This window comes from Acomys minous (genome assembly GCF_964271855.1).
Source record: "Acomys minous genome assembly, chromosome: 13".
Classification (NCBI taxonomy): Eukaryota; Metazoa; Chordata; class Mammalia; order Rodentia; family Muridae; genus Acomys; species Acomys minous.
In genome coordinates, this window is record NC_140495.1 from 89,256,051 (window position 1) to 89,278,358 (window position 22,308).

General features: G+C 47.6%; 1 protein-coding gene across 1 annotated transcript; it reads right to left on the reverse strand.

Annotated features, from left to right (window-relative positions):
* Window positions 1-954: 954 nt before the first annotated feature.
* Window positions 955-20,744, reverse strand: EIF4EBP2 (eukaryotic translation initiation factor 4E binding protein 2). Its single transcript, XM_084752312.1, has 3 exons — window positions 20,378-20,744; window positions 4,449-4,634; window positions 955-3,160 (listed from the first exon to the last, which is right to left on the reverse strand). The coding sequence occupies exons 1-3, from the start codon at window positions 20,520-20,522 to the stop codon at window positions 3,129-3,131; spliced, it is 363 nt and encodes a 120-aa protein (XP_084608438.1). The 5' UTR covers window positions 20,523-20,744; the 3' UTR covers window positions 955-3,128.
* Between the last annotated feature and the right edge of the window lie 1,564 nt (window positions 20,745-22,308).

Below are 22,308 nucleotides of genomic sequence, written 5' to 3' on the forward strand. Positions count from 1 at the left end.
TCCTCCTCCTCACCTGTTTTCCTCTTGTTAGGGTGTGGTTGTTTAAAGGCACTGCAACTTTCATCTTATCCACCTCCTTCTCTGGGATCATTCAGGAGGAAGCTGGGTGCTCCTATCCCAGAGAGATCCATGTGGGGAGGGACCAAGAGAGGCATCCTTCAGATAGCCACAAAAGGAGGACTCCAGCTCCCAATGAGAGCAGCCTCCACCTGCACCGTCATGAGACCCTATGCTAAAATCTCCACGCTAAGCAGTCCCATTCTCTACTGAGAAAAGACCCTAAGCTTGCAGGTAATTTGTTACACAGCAATAGCTGATATAGGGGGAGAGGCAGGCCTCTTGCCAGCTCCCCCTTTCCTGTGTGCACTGCTGTAACCTGTGTCCCCTGTTGGGCTGGAGGCTCTTCCTCAGGAAGGCTGGTTGACTGGGCGGGAGGCTGGCAGGTTAGGGCTTCACACATCTCCACTATGAGGCTCTCTAAACACCCAGAGGTGAGCCCCCTCCCCCACACTGGACTCTTGCTTACTAGAAAAGAGCTGATGTACAAGGACGCCACCGTGACATGGCAGTGAGGAGCCCTGGCAGAGGACACAAGGCTAGACGGCTCCCACACCATGAGGACGGCACTCCAAAGAACAGTACAACTGTCCTCTCAGTGGGGGAGAGGAGGTGCACATGCAGACTCCCCAAGATGACAAAAGAGACAGCTTCTTGTCCCTAATTCCAAGTCCACTCCCTGCTGTGGGTCCAAGAGGAAGCCACTCTGCTGCAGACAGCGGCTTGATGAGGAAACGGTGTCTTTCTCCCATTCACAACCTCCTCACTTCAGCCAACGCCAGTGTGAGCAATCATGAGCCTTGCTCCTGAAGAATCAAGCCCCAGGGTACAAAAGCTGTCCTGAGCAGGCTTCTTATGGCAATGTTAGCATGACTTAAGTGTTTCCAAGACTCCATATGAAATGAAATTTGGAGTTTAATTAAAAATACAACAGATACATTTAACAGAAATCAAACTCTTTTGATTATCACCTTGGAGACTCCAAAAATCTCCAAGCATTGGAGACCCAGCTTATTCCTGAGACAGTGACCATCACAGAGGGTTGCACCCCAAACTATTCACATTGTGTAGCAAAAAACAGAACCAAAGTCTGAGGATATCCTTTCTTTTTCCTAAAGTTTTCATAGGATCTTTACATGGTTCAAAAGAAAAACAAACAGCTTTCTTTCCCAGCCAATGGGGATCTAAAACATTAGTAAGAGGGCTTAGTATAGGCATCCAATCCAACCAGAGACCAGTGGTTGCTTTACTGTCTCCTATAAGATAGATGAACAACAGCCTGTCTATGGGAGCCTCTCTCCTGTGATCTCCGTGTGACGATTGTTCAAGGAGAGGAGATGGAGGTGACCATTGTTCAAGGAGAGGAGATGGGGGTGGGGGAAAGAGCAAGAGAGCAGAGGGAAAGGAAAGGAAAGGAATGACGCTTTCCTCATTCAACAGCTCATAGCAAGGCAGACCGGTCCAGTTTCACCAAATACCCATTCTCCACTCCAGATAGTCCCAAACCTTGAGGGCACAGGAAAGAGCGCAGAAGGAACGATGGCGACAAGGGACAGTGACGAAGGACGGCAGACTGTGCCTAAAAACATTTCGTAAATAATCTTCCTGATACTGGAAGATGTTTTGTTAAAAAAGTTGCAGTTCAAAATTGTACTGAAAACTTATCTAAAAATAGGTCTGTAGTCATCTTAAAAATAAAAGGTCTCTCCTCTGATAAGAGGAGTGACAGATATTATCAGATACCAAGCATGTGAGGTATCTTTGATGTGGATCTGGAAAATGGCCTGGTGGAAGAACCAGAAGGAAAAAGAGCGAGAGAAAAGGGATGGAGGGAGGGAGAGAAGGAAGGAAGGCAAGGTGGATGTACAACGAGAAGGGCAAGAAGCCTGGGGGAACGCACTTTTTTCAGCCCATGCTTCCCTCTCAGCAGCCAGCACAAAGCAGACTCAAAGCATGAGGGAAATGTAGGGGGAGTGAACTTTAAACCCAAAATATAGTAACTCACAGGACACCATGACTGCCGAGGCTGGCTACCCGTGTGGCTCAGTCCTCCCTAAGCGGACTGTACACCCAGGCTGCAGCCACACCAATGCAGGCCCGGCGTTGGCACTTCCTCTCTAGGAGCAAAAAACAGCCATGGTTTTTTGCGAACAGGACTCCGCCAGATTGATATAGGTAGGAAGAGTGGCAGACAGGCAAAGACCAGCTGCTGCCAAGGGGTCCCTTCAGGAGTAGGGCTTAAAAAATACCCGAGCCACCAGTTGTGGTGGCACACACCTTTAATCCCAATACTTGGGAGGCAGAGGCAGGTGGATCTTTGTGAGTTCAAGCCCAGCCTGGTCTACAAAGTGAGTTCCAGGACAGCCAGGACTACACAGAGAAACCCTGTCTCTAAAACAAACAAAGAAGAAAAAAAAAAAACCCAACCCATGCCAATGAATTAAGTAAAGGAATGGCGAGATGAGCTACCACACCCAAGACAGAAGCCTTCCTCCCAGAAAAAAGGGAGGCTGATGTCACATGTCCCAGGAAAGCAGCTGGAGGTGCTGGAGGTACAGGTGCTCCAGTGCCAAGGACACATCTCCAGGGATGGGACAAGCAGATCATCTCAGCACTCTCTCCGACTCCGAGGGTTTAAAGATCCCACACCCAGCACTGCATGGCCAGCAGGATGTGGGAGGGAAGACAGAAGAGAGCACAGCAACCGAAGTGGACACTCAGCCTCCTCCCTCCCCACACTCCAGGCAGAGGTGCTGTTTGGGGGGTCTCCTAGACTTGGGGTTAAGTCTCAAGGGGACAGGAAGAATCTTGGGAAGTGACCAGGGAAGCTACAGGGCCTGCTTTCCTCTGTGGCCTGGTCAGTTCCACAGAATAATCCAAGGGTGTTCAACCTAACTTAACTGGGCAGAGGGAAGGAGATGGGGAAGATGTGGTCAGATGGAGCCCATTTCCCATCATTTGGCACCCAGAGGGAGGGGAGGAGGAGCCGGAGCTTTGTTCACTTGCTCCTACTGGCCCACTCAGGTGCACACGGGCCGAGGCGTGTGGCCTCCTTCGACACTGCAGCAGAGTCAGATGTCCATTTCAAACTGAGCCTCATCCCCTGGTTAAAAGGAAAGAAACGAGAAGGTTAGTACATACAGAAAGGGTAAAACTAATACAACCTGCTCAGTTCAAGACTAAATCTGAGCCGGGGTGGTGGCGCACGACTGTTACACAGAGAAACCCTGTCTTGAAGAAAAAAGAAAAAAAACCCAAAAAAACAAAAAACAAAAAAAACAAACTAAATTGGAGGTGAGCCTAAGGAACAGCGCAAGACCCTGTTCTCAGCACCAAACCTCAGTTATTTCGTTATGGGTACTCTATCTCCTCTGGGGCGGGTGTGGAGAGCAGAACAGTTACTTTGCCACAGACCCACCACACCGCAGCTCCTGGTAACTATCCAGTGAGTGCATCTTCTGGGGCCTTCACCTCAGCTCCTGCTCTGAACTAACATTTGCTTACACCGTGGTTCGAGTACTCAGGAAGCTGAGGCAGAAAATCTGGGTTCCATGGTGAATTCTCTGTAGAGTTGGCTAAGAGTGAAGCCTTGTCTCAAAAACAAAACAAAAACCCCAACCAACAACCTCAACCAGAACTGCAGAGACCTGAGTGCAGATGCCACCTCACCTCAGCCACTATGAAGGTGCAGGGCAGCCCCCAATAAAGTCATTCTTAGAAGAAATTGGGTCTGTTTTCTTTTTCTTTTTTTTAGGGGGTGGGGATGTATGAGACAGGGTTTCTCTGTGTAGCACTGGCTGTATTGGAGACCAGGTTGGCCTCAAACTCAGAGATCTACCTGGGAGTAAAGCTGTGGTCTTCCACCACCACCTGGTCATGATTATTTTCTGAGGCTGGAGACTGGAGGCCTAAGATTCTGTTCTGGGATATATGTGTGCATGTGCACATGTGTTCATTCATGTGCACATGTGCACACTTGTTCATTCAGGGATGTCGTGGAGGAGCATGTACGCAATCATCTATGTGAGAGCAATCCCTAGAAAATACAGCCTCCTGCAGCTATGGCTCTAATCCACCTTTGGGCTGCCATCCTGAGTTGTTCCCCCCACCCCCTGAAAGACAGGGTCTACCTATGTAGCCCTGGCTGGCCTCCAACTCACAAAATCCTGCCTGTGTCTGCCTCCTGAGTGCTGGGATTGAAGGTGTGCACCACCAACACATCTGCCTTCCATCCCCTGATTTGACTGTGGAAACTGAAAGCATTTTAAGTAGATGTTTAGGGGGAAAGGAAACACCAGACATAAGCTATGCTGTGATGAAGCCACATTTCCCAATATACAGGAAACCCACAGTCCACCCGGAGCCCCTCACTCCACAGCCCAGCACCTCACCAGCTGCATGTTTCCTATCGTGATTGTTCAGATTGTTCAAGTTGTTCACTTCTACTTTGGAGTCTTCAATTAAGGTGCCAGGACTGGTGACTCCAGGGATATTGGGCAGATGGCAAGGTGGGGTCTGTGCCATGGGAGAATTGCGACGGTCCAACAGAAACTTTCGGTCATAAATGATTCGTGTTCCTGAAAAACAGGGTTGAAGGCATTTCAAATTAATTAAGGCACTAATGCAATGACTACTGAGGCCAGCTACCTGTATGGCTCAGTCCTTTTCAGAGGCTACTGCTAAATTCTGAGGTAGACCACTGTGAACAGGCTGAGCTCACCAGGTGCGGGCCAAAGCGATGCACTTCAAATGACTGCTCTGGAAGCCGAAAAGCCATGGGCTCTCAGAGCAAAGAGACTCCACCAGCAAGCTGCAGGTTGAAAGGATGGCAGACAGGCAAAGCACCAGCTGTCACCAAGGAACTCTTTTAAATAGCATCTAACCCTTGAAAGGGTCAACTCCATTAAGGGGAGAGTCTACCTTACTCTCCAGGGAACACCCTGGTTCTTCAACACTTCCTCTAGGAAGCACCCCCTCACCCATTCTTTTCATAATCCATGGCCTTGTATAGGATTCCTGCTCTGTCTGTGTCTGTCTACAGACTTCACGCTCTGTAAGACAGGCCTATCTTATCTGTTTACGAAGTATATCCTAATACTTCAATATTCAAAAGAAAAAATTGTTTTTTTTCTCCTCCTTCTAAAGACATTTAGCCTAGGTTGGGGTTTTGGATCTAAATCTTGTTTCAGCCACTTACCCACTTACCTACTAGACCAACAACTTAACTCCCAAACAGTTGTTTTTTTTTTTTAAACACATACATTATTACACCTATAAAATAAACTACATACAGCAAGAAGAACCACAGAACAATCAGGTGTTTTTCTTTAAAATGACTTATTTTTTATTTTATGTGCATTGGTGTTTTGCCTGACTGTCTCTGGTGAGGGTGTTAGAGCCCCTGGGACTGGAGTCAGAGACAGCTGTGAGGCGCCATGCGGGTGCTGGAACTTGAACCAGGGACTTCTGGAAAAGCCTCCAGAGCTTTTAACTGCTGAGCTATCTTTCTAGTCCTCATCAAGACCTTTTTTTTTTTTTTAGTTTTTCGAGACAGGGTTTCTTTGTGCAGCCCTGGCTGTCCTGGAAACTCACTCTGTAGACCAGGCTGGCCTCAAACTAACAGTCTTTCCCTCTGCCTCCCGAGTGCTGGCATTAAAGGCATGCACAACCACTGCCTGCCTAGACACATTTCTTTATGAAAGAATAACCAGATACAAACAGGTATGTGAAGAAGTAGACAACCACCTTCTATTAAAGGTTACCCGCAGCAGCTTGGTGGCTAACCTGCTCCCTAGAGACAACACCACATTCTTTCAAATATGGACCTGAAGGATGGCTTAGCAGGCTGAGGCATTTGCTGCCAAGCCTGGCCATCTGAGTTCAGTCCCAGGGTCTCCCATGGTGGAAAGATATGGGTGACCCCAAAGCTTGTCCTTTTTAAAAACAATATTTATTTATTGCTAATTTACATATGAGTGTTTTACCTGCATGCATGTGTGTGTACTGAATTTACTGAGAGACCAAGACGCATTGGATCCCTGGGCTCAGGATGTTATGAGCCACCACATAGGTGCTAGAAACAGAACCCAGGTCCTCTTGAAGAGCCTCTTACAACACTGAGCCATCCCTATAGCCCCAAAAGTTGTGTTCTGGCCTCTGTGCACACTATGTCAAGTGTGATCCCTTGACACACACACAAAATAACTAACATACAATAAAACAAACACTCCACTTCCAGCCAGTCACCTGAGGTTTTGTTAACTAGAGTACAAGAATGAGGAAAGCCTGATGGCTACAAGTTGTCTCATAGGCACAGTGCTTACACGCTCTGAACTTGAGACTGAGGCAGGGAACTGCTAAAGAGCTCTGGACCAGCCTGGACTACAGCATGAGACCCTACCTCAATGTTCCCTGCTGTGTGTATGTGTGTGTGTGAGTGAGAGAGAGTGAGAGAGCGAGATAGATATGCACACCAGAAGCTCCCAACTCAACTTGCCAACAGGTATATTAAAAGGTGCACAGTATCACCAAATCTTCAGAGAAACACAAATCAAAACCACAGGAAGAGATCATCTCAAACCTGGCAGGCCGGAGGGCTAGAGAGATGGCTCAGAGGTTAAGAGCACTGTTCAATTCCCAGCAACCACACAGTGGCTCACAACCATCTGCAATGAGATCTGGTGCCCCCTTCTGGCCTATAGGCATACATGCAGGAATACTACTGTACACATAAATAAGTAAAGCTTAAAAACAACAACAAAAAACCCTGGCAGGATGGCCATTATCAAAACCACAAGAGATTAGTGCTGGTCAGGATAAGAAAAGGAATGTGGGGCTAGAGTGTTGGCTCAGAGGTTAAGAGCACTGTCTGCTCTTCCAAAGGTCATGGGTTCAATTCCTAGCAACCACAATGCAACTCACAAGCATCTAATGCCCTCTGTGGCCTGCAGGTATACATGCAGGTAGAACACTGTATACATAATATCAATCTTTAAAAAAAAAAAAAGAAAGAAAGAAAGAAAGAAAAGAAGAAGAAAAAGAAAAAGAAAAAGAAAAAGAAAAGGGATGTGTTGCCGGTGCAGCTCACAGGGTATAAGCATTGTGGGAAATGGAATGGATGGGTGGAAAGACGGTCCTCAAAAAATTAAGACAGCATTTCTATAGGGTCTGCCCATCTCACCTGGGATATAGCTCCAAGGAAATGGAACTGGTAGCTCAGACAGCCACTCATAACGGCAAGTTCACTGTCTGTCAGAGGAACTGGTAGGGAGAGGAGGGCACAGAGTGAGGTCAACCTGGGATACAGAGTAAGTTCCAGACCAACCTGTGCTATAGGAATGAAACCTTGTGTCAAAAAGCCAATAAGCCAAGCAGGGCATGGTAGCACACATCCTTTAATACCAGTACTTGGAAGACAGAAGCAGGTGGTCTCTGTGAGTTCAAAACCAGCCCAGTCTATAGAATGAGTTCTAGGACAGCCAGGGCTTTTATTCAGAGAAAGCCTGTGTTTCTGTGTTGGGGGTGGGGTGGGGGAGAAGCAAATAAATCAAAAGACAAAAAAAAAAAAGGAGTGGGTAAAGTAAAATATCTTCATCCTCTGCTTGAAAATAAACTACAGGGCTGGAGAGATGAATCAGTGGTTAAGAGCGCCATCTGCTCTTCCAGAGGTCCTGAGGTCAATTCCCAGCAACCACATGATGACTCATAGCCATCGATAATGTGATCTGATGATAAAGCATTCATATACAATAAACAAAATTAAAAAAAAAAGAAACTACAGTAATAACCCCGACAGGCATCTGAATTATGAGCAATAAGGCAGTCTAGATTGCAGAAGCTTTAGTTTGACTAAAGGTCTGAGAATAGCTGGTACAGACTTTATGTCAGCCCCGCATCCAGCATGGGCTACACAGTGATGCCAAGCAGGAACACAACAAAGACAGCAGTGAGAACACCACCACCCCAGGCTCTCTTCAGCCGCGCTCTGAGCAGCTGAAACTGTTACACCCAGTTCACAGAGCCAAGGTTGGTTCTGTGCTCCTCCAGTTGCCTTTCAAGTGTTCCTGTGACACGGATACCCGATGCCAATACCTGATGGGTGGACTGACAGAGAGGGACAGAGTGGGAGAGAGAGAGAAGCAAGCCTGCAGCCATCCCTCCTCATGAGGGTGCTAATGTCACCACTGGAGCCTAGCCCACCACGGTCTCATCGATCCTTAGCCTCCCCACCGTCAGCCCCATCACGCCGCACCAAGCTGTGGTCGCAGCAGTCTTTTCTAGCCGTCCCAACCTGTTTGGAAACCCACGATCTGCTTATTATATGCCATGGAGAATATGCAGACCAGGGGCTAAAGGCGGAAAGGCGGTGCCGTGGCCTTTTGTAACAAAGTGGAAGAGCTACAGTGGGTTGACTCTACCCTTGACCGGCACCCAGACTTCTTACTAGGGTATTTATGGGTTCTAGTTCGTGTTCTGTTCTGATTCGTGTGCACAGCAGGTAGTTATCAACTGGCATATCTAGCACACCTACTATCTTAAACTCATTCCCCGCCCCCACCCGCCAGACAGGGTTTCTCTGTGTAGCCTTGGCTGTCATTCTTTCATTCTTTGAGGCATACACTTTTTTCCTTTGTTTCTGAGTCAGAGTTTCTCATGTAGCTCTGGCTATTCTGGAACTCACTCTGTGACCAAGCTGACCTTGAACTCAGAGATTTGCCTGCCTCTCCTGGGATTAAAGGTATGCGCAGTCACCACCCAGCTAAAGTTTTAAAGTCCCTGGCTGGCTTGGAACTCTCTTGCAGTAACACACACACACACACACACACACACACACACACACACACACAGAGCTTATTTATGCCACCACTGCAGGCCCTAGTGTTTGTGATTTTGTGATGAGATCCAGGTTATGTTTGTTGTTACTGCTTGTTCTTTTGATGTCAATTAAGAAATTCCTTAATCCAAGGTTATGAATTCTGTTGCCTGTTTTTCTAGGAACTCTAACCCCAGGGAACTGTGAGTCCAAATTCAGTTTCTATGTGTGGACAGCCAGTTGTATAGGCACCGTCTGCTTGAAAGAGCTTCAATTTGAGCTGCTGTGAGAGTCCTCCAAGTTCATTTTCTAACTCTACAACTGTGTGCCTATTTCAGGCTATTAGAGTTCCATATGAATTTCAAGGTTGCAAAAGATGCAAGCCTGGACTACCAACAGCAAGTGCCTCTCCATTTACTTAGGTTGTCTTGAATTTCTTTCAACATTAATTTTTAAATTACATTTTATTTATTTAGTGTGTGCACACACACACATACACCTGTGTGTGTCCATGGGCATAAGTGCTATGGAGTGCATATGGAAGTCAGAGGACAAAGTGAAGGAGTCAGTCTCAGCCAGGTGTAGTGTGCACATGCCTTTAATCCCAGCACTTAGGGAGGCAGAGGCCGGTGAATTGTGGTGAGTTCCAAGACAGTCGCTGTGAGTTCGAGACCAGCCTGGTCTACAGTGAGAGTCTAGGACAGCCAAAGCTACACAAAGAAACCCTGTCTCGAAAAACAAAAAAAGTCAATTCTCTCCTACTACGTGGATCCTGGGGATTAAACTCACGTGGCGGCAAGCCCCTTTATCCACAGCACCAGCTCAATGACCACTCAACATGGTGTAGTTCCTGAAGCACAAGTTTTGACCTTTTAACCAATTTTATTCAGCTGTACCTGCTGAGCCAAATTATTACCTTGCCAGACCAAATTATTGAATTCTGAATGACTGCAGGCTAAAGATTATGCTAGTTACCTTCCACATGGAACACAAAAAAATAGCAAGCAGGTCGTTAGTGATTAACAAGCACATGACCATTCCAAAGAACCAAGCTACTGAAAGAAAAATGTTAATTACCAGGAAAAAAAATTCCTTTATCTCCTAATGGGTATCTGTGATTACTGTAAAGAAGCAAAGAAAATCTATTAAAAATTAAAGTATTCCATGTTTCTGGTACACATGAACTCACAGACATACTGTTTTTGTGTGGAAACAGGATCTGACCCTGTAGCTCAGGCTGGCCTTGAACTCACAGCAATCTGCCTAGCACACTTGGGAGCTGTGGGAGTGCGGTGGACGGACTGCAGGTTAACTGAGTGGAGAGGATTTGCTTAGCACGGGTACGGCTTTGAGCCTGACTTCAGCACAGCAAACAACTGCACTCCTGAGCCTACACAGACCAGGACTAACTCTGCCAGGGCAGCAGGGACCATGGGAAGGAAGGGTCCTTCAGACTCAGAAACTGAGCCAGGTGGGTGTGGGTGGCGCAGTGAGCACAGGATGAGATAGGCATGCTCCCAACCTAACACAGCTCCAGCACTGGGAAAGCAGGCAAACTGAATTTAAAATGAAACACGGCCAACAAGATGGGTAGGTGCACCTGGGGCACAGACCTGAAGCCCAGAGCTCAGGCCCTGGATCCTTCTGACTTCCATACATGCACCTCAGCTCACCCACCAATTGTGTGTGTGTGTGTGTGTGTGTGTGTGTGTGTGTGTGTGTGTGTGTGTGTGTGTATGTGTGTGATAACAAGAAAAGGGAAAGGAAAAAAGAAAGTTAAAAATAAAGAAGGGGGTTAAGTAAGTGTGAGGGCACCTGGTGCACATAGTGAACTTCAGGCCAGCTAAGGCTTCACAGTCGGACTGTCAATAGAAAACAAAAACAAGACAACAATGCAAGGCAGTGGTGGTAAACGCCTTTAATCCCAGCAATCAAGAGGCAGAGGCAGGTGGATTGCTGTGAGTTCAGGGCCAGCCTGGTTTAAAAAGCGAGTCCAGGACAGTCAAAAGGCTACACAGAGAAACCCTGTCTTGAAAAACCAAAAAATAAAATAAAATAAATAAGTAAATAAATAAATAAATAAATAAAGACAAGCAACAACCACAGAAACCAGAAGTTGGCAAGTCACTTTGGCAGTCTATGAGAACTGTTTACAGGGTTTGTGTTTGATCTTTCATTATGCATATCTGTGTATAGGTATGTCTACAAGAGCATAGGTGTTCAAGAAAGCTAGAAGGTGCTGATCTCATGGAGCTGGAGTTCCAGGCAGTAGTTAGGTCTTCTGGAAGAGCAATGCATGCCCCCAGCCACTGAGCCCTCCCTCTAGTCCTGAGGTATCTTTAGCTGTGAGGGCGACCAAGAAATCAGTAACAAGACCACTAGCAGCCAGTGACTTTAATGCACCCAGGGGAAGGCGGGGCCTCCATCCCCCCCCCACTTGATAACAGAGAAGGAAGATGCAGAACCGTGTGGAGGACTGACTACAGGGAGCTCAGCCCTAAGCTTGGCAAGCTTTGTCTGCCTGCACCAGAGAGCTCAGAAGAAAGTTTTAACAAACATTTGTTCTTCATAGAGACCCTCGATGAACAGACTGCTAAAAAGTTTAGTGGCTAACAATCCAAAGAAAACTAACAGCTGCCTAAGTAAGCCAGAGGACCCCCAGGAGACTGGTAGTGGCCAGACCACATTTGCTTTGCACAGCCACCAAATCCCTTAAGTACTATTAAAACAAAAAATGATGTTTTTGTAACAACTAACGTAGGAATGGAGCTTGAGGCCTTTTGTCATGTGACTAAGCGCTGTGTCAAATGGGGACCTCCACAGTTCTGTGGATGGTCTACCAAATCCTTTAAGCTCAGGCTCCAGGGACAAATAGCAAAGGTTGTGAAACACAAGTAAATTCTCAAGGATGGTCCCCCTCTGACCACTCATGGCCAGGGAGGAATGGCTGTGTCCTACTAGGGAGGTCCACTGCTGGGGAGACCTTGGCGAACAGCGGACAGAAGCCCTCTTTACAAAGAAAGCAACGGAAGTCATGGCAACACAGGACAACAGAATTAACCCAGGCATGCAGGCAAATCTGGTTTTCTCAAGTCTGGGTTGCAAAATGAGTTGAATCAGGTGTTTTAAATGCTAATAGCAGGGGCCTGGGGATGTAGCTAAGTGGGCATTCACTTGCCTAGCAGGCACAAAGCCTGGGTGCAATAGCTGCACAAACACAAACAGGGCGTGGTAGTACATGCTTGTAATTCCAGCACTCAGGAAGTAAGGCAGGATCTTAAATTCAAGGTCATCAAAAGCTACATAGTTCTGGCCAGACTAGGCTACAAGAGACCTTGTCTCAAATTAAAAAGAAAAAGCAGAAACCAGTTAATACAAACCCTAAATAGTACATGGCTTGCAATCCAACAGACCCTGGAGAGACTCTGGAAATGGGTCAACATGAATGAAGACCCAACTACTGTTTGGCTTTGAACATTCACGTGGAAATAAATTTTCTATACACATACACACACACACCTGAAGAAAGTACTAGGTGGATCTCCCAGGTTGCTGACTGCACCCCATGTTTTATGTTAATAATAAGATATAAGGAATAAGATATAAAGTAATAGGGAAATAAGATTCCAAGATGCCAGGCAACAGATATTATGAGGTTTATTAAGTGAGCACAGGGAAAGAAGGAAAGGGGGGAGGGGAGCGAGGGGGAGGGGAAAAGAGGGTAAGAGAGGGAGGGATGAAATCACAGGTAGGCAGACTGAAGCAGAATCCTAACACCATGGAGTCACCTGGATTAACTCTCACATCACACGCTGTTACAAGTCTTGGCAATGCTAATGATTAACTACCCATCACTGCAAGCGATGTGGGGAACACATGAATTCAACCCTGGCTCCAAACCCAGCAGTTTCCTTCTCACTCTCAGCTCTTCTAAAGACATCCTGTACCTACTGCCACCTTCCACTTCTCACAACGAGGAGTGTGGACACACCCATCTATGCCACTACTACCCGTTGCTAACTTTAAAAGTTCTAGGAGATGGTGGCACAAAAATTTAATCCAGCAGGCAGCAGATGGATCTTTATAAGTGTGAAGCCAATCTGGTCTACATAGCTTAGTTTCAGGCCAGCCAGGGACATATTGAGGCTCTGTCTCAAAAAGAAAGTTTTAGGAATCCACTAGACACAAGAGCCACTTCATCTCAGTGCAGAAGTAGCGTAGGACCTAAGAGCCCCTGATAGCAGGAATCCCGACTGACCTGTCACATAAGTACCTCAGGAGCCACAGAGCAAGGGTCTATCCTGATAAACAGTCGGTATGCCCACATACACAAAACGACATTTCCAAAGGAATAAGAATAGAATGAGATGTTATTGCCTTAATTCCAAAATGAGGAGGAGGAGGAAGAGAAAGAGGAAGAGACGGCCCCAAAAGGCCCCTAACATTCTTTCATGATGATTATAGCCAACAAACCAGGAATAGAAGGGAATTTCTTCAACTTCTAAAGTAAAAGGCTAGGGCTGGAGAGATGGCTCAATGGGGCACCACCTGCTTTTCCAGAGGTCCTGAGTTCAATTCCCAGCAATCACATGGTGGCTCACGACCATCTATGATGTTATCTGATGCCCCCTTCTGCAGATCAAACACTCATATACAATAAAAATAAATAAATCTTAAAAAAAAAAAGTAAAAGGCACCTATAAAATTTTACTTAGAAAGCTGGGCAGTGGTGGCACACGCCTTTCATCCCAGCACTCGGGAGGCAAAGGCAGGTGGATCTCTCTGAGTTTGAGGCCAGCCTGGTCTACAAAGTGAACCCAGAACAGCCAAGGCTACACAAAGAAACCTTGTCTCGAAAAACAAAAATAAAGAAATAAATAAAGAAAAAGAAAAAGATTCTACTTAAAGGCCCCTGGGAGACTGCTTTCTCCCCTCAAAGTGCCTCTTCACCACACTGAAAACCCTACCAAGGAGAAGAGGGCAAGGAAACCAAATATGCATCTAGACAAGGATGGAAAACAGAAAGCCACAGGACCAGAACTCTATTTCCTAGTTTATTTTTGCTTGTTGAGGTTTTTACCTTCTTATGCTACTCAGTGAAATGAATAGATTCTATGTGTTATGGCATCAGCCACAGAAATCCACACAATCATTTACTGAAATGGAAACACGCAGATTTCTGAGCTTTTGGTTTTAAACTATGGCCTAAGAACCAGGTGAGATGGTCTTTAAAAACTGGGCTCTCTTGCTGGGCGTGGTGGCACACGCCTTTAATCCCAGCACTCAGGAGGCAGAAGCAGGTGGATCGCTGTGAGTTCAAGGCCAGCCTGGTCTACAAAGTGAGTCCAGGACAGGCAAGGATACACAGAGAAACCCTGTCTTGAAAAACCAAAACCAAAACAAACCAAAACAAAAAACAAACCTGGGCTCTCAGCCGATGTGATGGTGCAGGCCATTAGTCACAGACCTCAGGAGGCAGAGGCAGGCAGATCTCTGAGTTCAAGGCCAGCCCAGTCTACAGAGTAAACGCCAAGACAGCCAGGGCCACACAGAGAACCCCTGTGGGTGGTGGGGTGGGGGTCTTGGCCAGAGCTGATGGCAAAAACCTGTATTCCTACTCACCAGGAGACTGCAAGGGCCCAGGTCCCGTCCTCTCCTGTTCACCAGATGGAGCAGCTTTCTACACAGTAAATTTCCTGTCTGATCTGCAAGGCTTTACACATACAAACCACTGAGCCCAGAGACACAAACATACACAACTGTGAAACTAACTGCCTTTAGGGCTGCAGTCCTGGAAAGGCGTCTGCTGGTGTCAGTTTCTCTATGCCCTCTGAAGGCTGGTGGCCGCGTGAGGGGCTGTGGTGCACCACAGCAGGAATACCTCCCTTGTCACACTGCACCTGACCTACTACCCTCTCCCAGTGTTGCCTTGGTAAGAACTGACCTTGGTCTTTACCAGGCTTGCAAGCCAGTCTCTCCATATCCAGCACAAAAGCGGAAGGACAGACACCCTGGCAGGTGGGCACTCAGTGGTGTTGAGGTAAGCACTTGCCCATTTCTCCAGGATAAAAAAAAAGGCAAAGTGCTGTGCGGTGCATCTCTCACTCAGTAATGAAGTGAGCAATGCTCTCCTCTGGCCTCTGCAGGGGTCCACAGGGGCACACACAAGAAACAGAAGAGAATTGAAGTTAAAGACATTTTGTTGGCTCAGAATAAACAGGGCAAACTGAGAACCCAGCCCTTCTTTCTTCCCTGAAGCTACAGAGCAGTGCTCATCCCCCTAAGAAAGGATCAGCTGAAAAAGCAGGTTACCTCAACACACATTTTTGTTCATTTGTTTTTTGTTTTCAAGACAGAGTTTCCCTGTGTATCCTTGGCTGCCCCAGACTCACTTTGTAGACCAAGACAGACGGCCTCAAATTCACAGAGATTTCTACCTCTGGAGTGCTGGGATTAAAGATACGTGCCACCATGCCCAGCTCCCAGTGCAGCTTTTGACAGAACTCTGGTCCTTTCATGAGGCCTTCTCATTTATTTCCAGATTCTTCCAATGGCCCTTGGGTAACTCTACCCTAGGACGCCAATAGCAGCAAAGAGGCAGGAGCCAGCTGGCAGAGAAAAGAGACCAAGGACACACAGATTTCAGGCCACAGCGATTAATGCTACTGTGTGCAGTGTTCTTTTCCATGGCTGAAAATGTGACTAGGTAGGAGCACAGAGGAAGGCTAAAATGGGTCGCAATACTTCTGCTTACTCCTCAGGGAAAGATGGTGCTAGCTGGCATTCCAGAGTAGCAATGTCTCAAAACACCTGACAATTTTCTTTGCTAGGAAGGTAAGCATCTAAGATGGTGGAGGGAGAAACTAGGCAATGATAGGACTACTGGCTCTGAGCCACCCGCTGGCATTAACTGGCTGTTCAATACTAACAAGTTAATTTGGGTCTCAGGGTTGTTTAATTCTAAAATGAACTCATTAGGGTCCTCTAGCTACCTGGCTGTTATATAAGAAAACTCAACTACTGGAGTAAGCTCACCTTCCCTGAAGGCAGGAGCAGCTTCTACTGGATGAATCAACTACACCCATTGCTGCATGGGTAGATAGAGAAAACGAAACAAGCTTTCCTGTCCCTTAGTTACACCAGCAAGTGTGCTTTCAGCTCAGCTCTCATCACCAAACCAGAGAGGGGAATTTTAAGAAACCCTCCAGGTGGGCTTGCTTACTACTCTGGGTCTCCCACAAATAAAAGACAATCTTACAAGACATTCAGCAAGTCAAATGTGACCCTGGAATATTCCAAGGGTGTGGCACTTCAGATTTTCAGATGCTGTCGGCAGGAAATGCACTCCCTTCCCTTCTCACTAAGCAGAAAGTCCCAATCCAAGCCTGTTGTTTTCAGGTCTGAAATGAGTAAGTTGGTGGCTTGACTATGCTGTTCCAATCCTGAACTACAAATCCTCCCCGCAGCAGCCTCCACCCCACCAAGATGTGAAGCCCCGCAGGGCTAGGACTACACTTAGTACTTTTTGGAGACAGGGTGTCATGTAGATCAGGTTGGCCTAACTCTCGCATAAGCTGGCTTTGAATTCTTGATCCTTTCTCTCAGCCTACAGTGCTGGGTGTACAGGCCTGTGCCACTGCCTAGGACTGCTGTCACATTTCCTGTGAAGTGCTGACCACAAAATTCACTGACAACCTTATCAACCATGGAGATAACATGAAAGGAAAAGAGATAAAGCATCAGAGGGCAGAAATTTTCCAAAGGAGGAGGCGACAGGATAGCTTAGAGGTAAAGGGCTCACCATACATGTCTGATGACCTGAGTTTGCTCCCAGAAACCCCAGAGATCAAAAGTTGCCCTCTGACCTCCACTGGCAAGCGGACACACGAGACACACACACACACACACACACACACACACACACACACACACACACACACACACGCCCCAATAATAAACATCTCTCTTATACCTGTGTGACATATGCCATGTGTGCAGATGCTGGTGAAGGCCAGAAGAGAACATCAGTTCTTCTGGAGCTGCAGTTCCAGGCTGCCCAATGTGGATGCGGGGAACTGAGCTCATGGCTTCCACAAGACGGGTAGACGCACACTCATACCTGTTGAGCTCTCTTTCTGGCCCCAATAAAGGCCACTTTAAAATGATTCCAACGGGCTGGAGAGATGGCTCAGAGATTAAGGGCATTGACTGCTCCTCCAGAGGTCCTGAGTTCAATTCCCAGGAACCACATGGTGGCTCATAACCATCTATAATGTGATCTGATGCCCCCTTCTGGCCTGCAGGGGTACATGCAGGCAGAGCACTGTATACATAATACATGAAGAAAGAAATCTTTTTAAAAATTTTAAAAAATGATTCAAAAGGGGAAAGTCAGTAAACACCATATACCTAAACACCACCAAACCAACTGCTATACAAGCCTGCTTAGCCTGGCGCTGGGGAGATTGTTCAGCAGTTAAGAGTACTGTATGCTCTTCCAGAGGGCCTGAGTTCAATTTCCATCAAATACACGGTGACTGACAACCATCTCTACTGGGATCTAACGCTCTCTTCTGGATGCGGATCTACTTGCAGATAGAGCACTCATATACATAAATAAAATCTTAAGAAAGAAAGAAAAGACTGTTTAGTCAGCCACTGTGGCACATACTTTTAAACCCAGCACTAGAGAGGAAGAGCAGGTAGACCGCTGAGTTTGAGGCTGGCCTGGTCTACCAACCATGGTTAAACAATGAGAGCCTGTCTCAAAAACAAGCAAAAAACTAAAAGGCTTCAGCTCCAACTCCTACAGTGCTAGCTCCTTACAAACCGGAAGCAAGCCCTCCTGCATCAAAATGTACAGATTGCTAGACATGGTGGCTTTTGATGCCACTACTAGAGAGGCAGAGACAGGTGTGTCTCTGTGAGTTTCAGGCCAGCCAGGAAGATATAGTGAGACCCAACAAACAAACAGCTACGTGCAGAAGCTCTGTAGAGGCAGGCTGTGTGGTGCTCAGTGCAGTGGTGACTTTGTAGCAGAAGGGTAGATCAACGAGTATTTCCAGCAGACTCTCCCAAGCATCTGAGAACTAATCCAAGCCTTGAGATTGCTTCTATCTTTAAGCAAGGCTTAAAACACTATCTGCTTTTCCTACCTATTTTTTTTTTCCTGAGACAGGGTTTCTCTGTGTAGCCTTGGCTGTCCTGGAACTCGCTCTGTAGACCAGGTTGGCCTTGAACTCACGGAGACCTGCCTGCCTCTGCCTCCCAAATGCTGGGATGAAAGGCATGCGCCACCACTGCCTGACTGCCTTTCCTACTTTTGAAAATACAGCACCTCTGAGTTTGAAATAGGACCACATGGTTTTCCCTTTCTGGATCTTCCCTCAGGAGAGCAAGATTAAGGTACAGCTTGGTTCCTCCCCAAGTAAATTAGAGTTAAGTGCACCTGTTACTGTGACTTGTGCCCTGAACTACTGCTACATACATGTGCATTTAGAATTGCCTGGCAATTGTGGTGCACGCCTTTCATCCCAGCACTTGGAAGGCAGAGGCAGGTGGATCTCTGTGCACTCGAGGCCAGCCTGGTCTACATATAGAGCGAGTTCTAGGACAGGCAGAGCTATTACACAGACAAACCCTGTTTCAAAAAATAAATAAATAAATAAATAAATAATAAAAAAAATAAATAAAATAAATAAAAAAAAGAAAGAAAGAAAGAAAAAGAAAGCCGGGCGTGGTGGCGCACGCCTTTAGTCCCAGCACTCGGGAGGCAGAGGCAGGTGGATCACTGTGAGTTCGGGGCCAGCCTGGCCTACAAAGTGAGTCCAGGACAGCCAAAGCTACACAGAGAGACCCTGTCTCAAAAAAACAAACAAACAAACAAACAAACAAAAACAAAAAAAAGAAGAAGAAGAAGAAAAAGAAAAAGAAAATTAGAGTTAAGTACATTTGTTACTGTGACACATGCGTCCTACTGACCAATGCCACAGAACTCTGGAATATATTACAGCTCTCTCTCCATCACCTTGGAAATAACTTTTTTTTTTTTTTAAAGACACGGCCTCATTCTGTAGCCTTGGCCATCCTTAACCTGCTGGTCTTGAATAGACCAAACTAGAAAGGCTTCTTAAATAACTTAAGCTGCTGCCCATCACCACAATCTCCACTGTTCCACAGTGGGCCTGTCTTATGCAATCTTGATCCTGCCTCTAAGAAACGACAGCTTCCTCTGGCCTGGGTCACCAGGAAGGTCTTTCAGGGCATCTCTCCCTTTCTGCCATCCTTTCTCTAGACTGGCCTGGCTGGATCCTCTGCCAACATTTCTCCCAGATTTGTTTGCTTTGATTTTTTTGCCCCCTTCCTGGTTTGGTTTCTTGTTTGCTTTTCCAGACAGGGTCTGACATTGTAGCACAGGCTGTCCTGGAACTCATTATGTAGCTGGGGCTGGCCTTAAAGTGCAATCTTCCTGCCTCTTCTTCCTAGAGCACTGGGATCACAGCCCTGAACTACCACACGCAGCCTTCTGGATTGCTATCTCTTGGTGTTGGCAAGCCTCCCAGGGCCCCTCACTCTATGCCTTCCCCACTGTATAAGATTCCAGGATGGCCAGGCCCAATTGCAAGTAATTGGCTAAATCGAACGTAGGAGCCCTGCCCCCATGGTCAAGACTACCAACCCCAAGAGACCGCAGGGGCGGCCAACCAAATCTTCACCCGCTAGCCAAAGCCCAGCTCCCAAAGAAGGCAAAGTTCTGAGGTTAGAAAATGAGGGCCAGTTTCCTCATGAAGGCCCTGAAGAACTCTTCCCAGGCTCCTCCCTCTAGAGGAACAGCCTAAAAAGGAGACAAACAACCTTTGCGCTTCCTTCTCCCCGTGACCAATTCGACACGTTTCACCTTTCCTCCAGTGCTGATAGTAAACAGTTCCGGGCCATGTTTTTGAAAAGCAACCCCAGGGATCTCCCTTTGCGCCGTCTCTAGGATCAAGCAACCTAACCTGATTAGTGCATGCTGTTTGACCAAGCACCCTTCCACAATCTCAAAGTCGCTCCCGGAAAGCTCTGGTCTGAAAGTTGACAGTGTCTCTACCAAGGCCATTATCTTCTTGGGACACCACAGGAGCTATTTAATCCCCCAACTTCTTCTGGCCTAGCGGCCCACCCCAGCCCCGACCAATGATGACTCCTCCAACAAAGTAAACAATGCTGTCAAAGGCGCATAACGCTGGGCGAGGCATGCTGAGTGCCTGCCAGCCTCCTCTCGGGACTCTTAAGGACCGCCAGACTAGTCATCTTACGGTTCCGCGCCAGATCACTCTCCCCGACTTCCCTCCCTCCCAAAGCCTGTAGGGCAGCTCCACAGGCGAGCCCCGCCGCGCAGAGTGCACGGTATGCAGCACACAGTCCGGGGAGCCGGAGGTGCCAAGCAAAGGCGGAGAGGAAGCCGGAGGGTCGAGCATACAGTGCCACGCGCCAGGCGCGATGGCGGTCAGGCCCGGAGCTGCTCACCTCCCGGCGTTGTGGAGAACAGCGTTCCCCCGGGCGTGGTGCAGTAGTCCTGAGGTAGCTGCGCGGCGTCGCTGATTGCCACGGTACGCGTGGGGATGGCGCGGCTCTGGCTGGGCTGGTGGCCACCCCCGGCGGACGCGGACATGGCTCCGGCGCGGGCTCGAGGCTTTGTGCGGCGGCGGCGGAGGGGCCGGGCGGCTCTGGCTCCTCTGGCGGGCGGAAGAGCGCGCTCGGTTCTCAGCTCCTCGGCTCTCGCTCGGTCGTCCCGCTGCGCTCCTGCTCCCCCCGCCGCCGCTGCCGCCGCCGCCGCCCGGTCCTCCGGCCTCCGCCCGTAGCCTCAGCAGCAGCAGCAGCAGCGGCAGCAGCGGCAATGATGACTACCGGAAGCGAGCGAAGGCGGGAGCAAGGGGTAGTAGGGGAGGGAAATATGGAGACCGGACATGACGTAGGGGGCGTGTCGGAAAGAGTGGGAGGGTAGCTAATGGCGGGGCTGAGCAGATGAGGGTTGGAAGCAGAGTGATTACGGAAATCAGAGAAAGAGGAAGTGATGAAGTCCAAGGGGCGTGGTGGGCGGGGCTTGGAGGGGCGGGACTGAACGCGGAGGAACAGAATCCAATGACGTGAAGCTGAGTGTTGGTGGCTAAAACAGGCGAAGAAAACTTGTTTGTGGTGTGTATGTGTGTTTGGGGCTCAACTAACAGTACTTTCCTGGTGCCTACTTCAATTTCCCATTTATATATAATCATTAAAACTATACTTTTAGGCCCCTTCCTCCCGCCCCCCCTCACGCAAGGTGGCTCGGCAAGTAAAGATTTTGCCATCAAGCCTGCCAATTGCAGTAGCCACGTGGTGGAAGGGAAGACAGACTCCCAGCAATTGCCCTCATCCATGGGCACCCACCCATAAATAAATAAATGTAATAAATATTTTAAAGTATAATTTTAGTTTTAGTTGTTCATCATTAAATAAAAGCAATGCATGCATGATGAACTAAATTAAAAATCAGAAACTGCTTTAATCCCAGCACTCGGGAGGCAGAGGCAGGCAGATCTCTGTGAGTTCGAGGCCAGCCTGGTCTAGAAAGTGATTCTAGGACGATCAAGGCTGCACAGAGAAACCCTGTCTCGAAAAACCAACAAATAAAAATAAAAATAAAAATCAGGGACTGGAGAAATGGCTCAGTGGTTAAGACACTTGTAGCTCTTGCAGAGTACCAGGAACACCAGGGTTTAATTCCTAGCACCCATGTAGAGGTTCAGAACCATCCATAACTACAGTTCTGGGGACTGACCTTTATCTTCTGACATTTGCAACACCAGGCTCATACGCAATGCATATACATTCATGCAAAGCACTCATGTGTATACAATAGAACATACATATACAATAGAAGCAGGATGCTTAGGAGTTTAAGGTGCACCTATGCTACATAGCTAGTTTGAGGCCAGCCAGGGTACAAGAAGCTCTCTGAAAAAGTAATGAAAAATGGAACATGAGGGGGGATGGGTCCACCTGTAAGACTGGATTTGAGTTCAATCCCCATCATCCAGGTTAAAAAAAAAAACAACAAAAAACAATTTAGATCTGGGTGTGGTGGTGTATGCCTTTAATTCCAACACTTGGGAGGCAGAGGTAGGTGGCTCTTTGTAAGTTCCAAGCCAGCCTCATCTACAAAGAGAGTTCCAGGACAGCCAGTGCTATTACACAGAGAAAATCTGTCTTGAACCCTGCCCCCCCCCCAAATTTAAAGGCCAGACATTCCAGCACTTGGGAGGCAGAGGGTAGTGGATCTCACTGAGTTTGAGGCCAGCCTGGTCTACAGAGTGAGTTCTAGGACAGTGAGAGCAACACAGAAAAATCCTATCTTAAAAAGATAAAGAAGAGCTGGACGTGGTGGCGCACACCTTTAATCCCAGCACTTGAGATTGCTG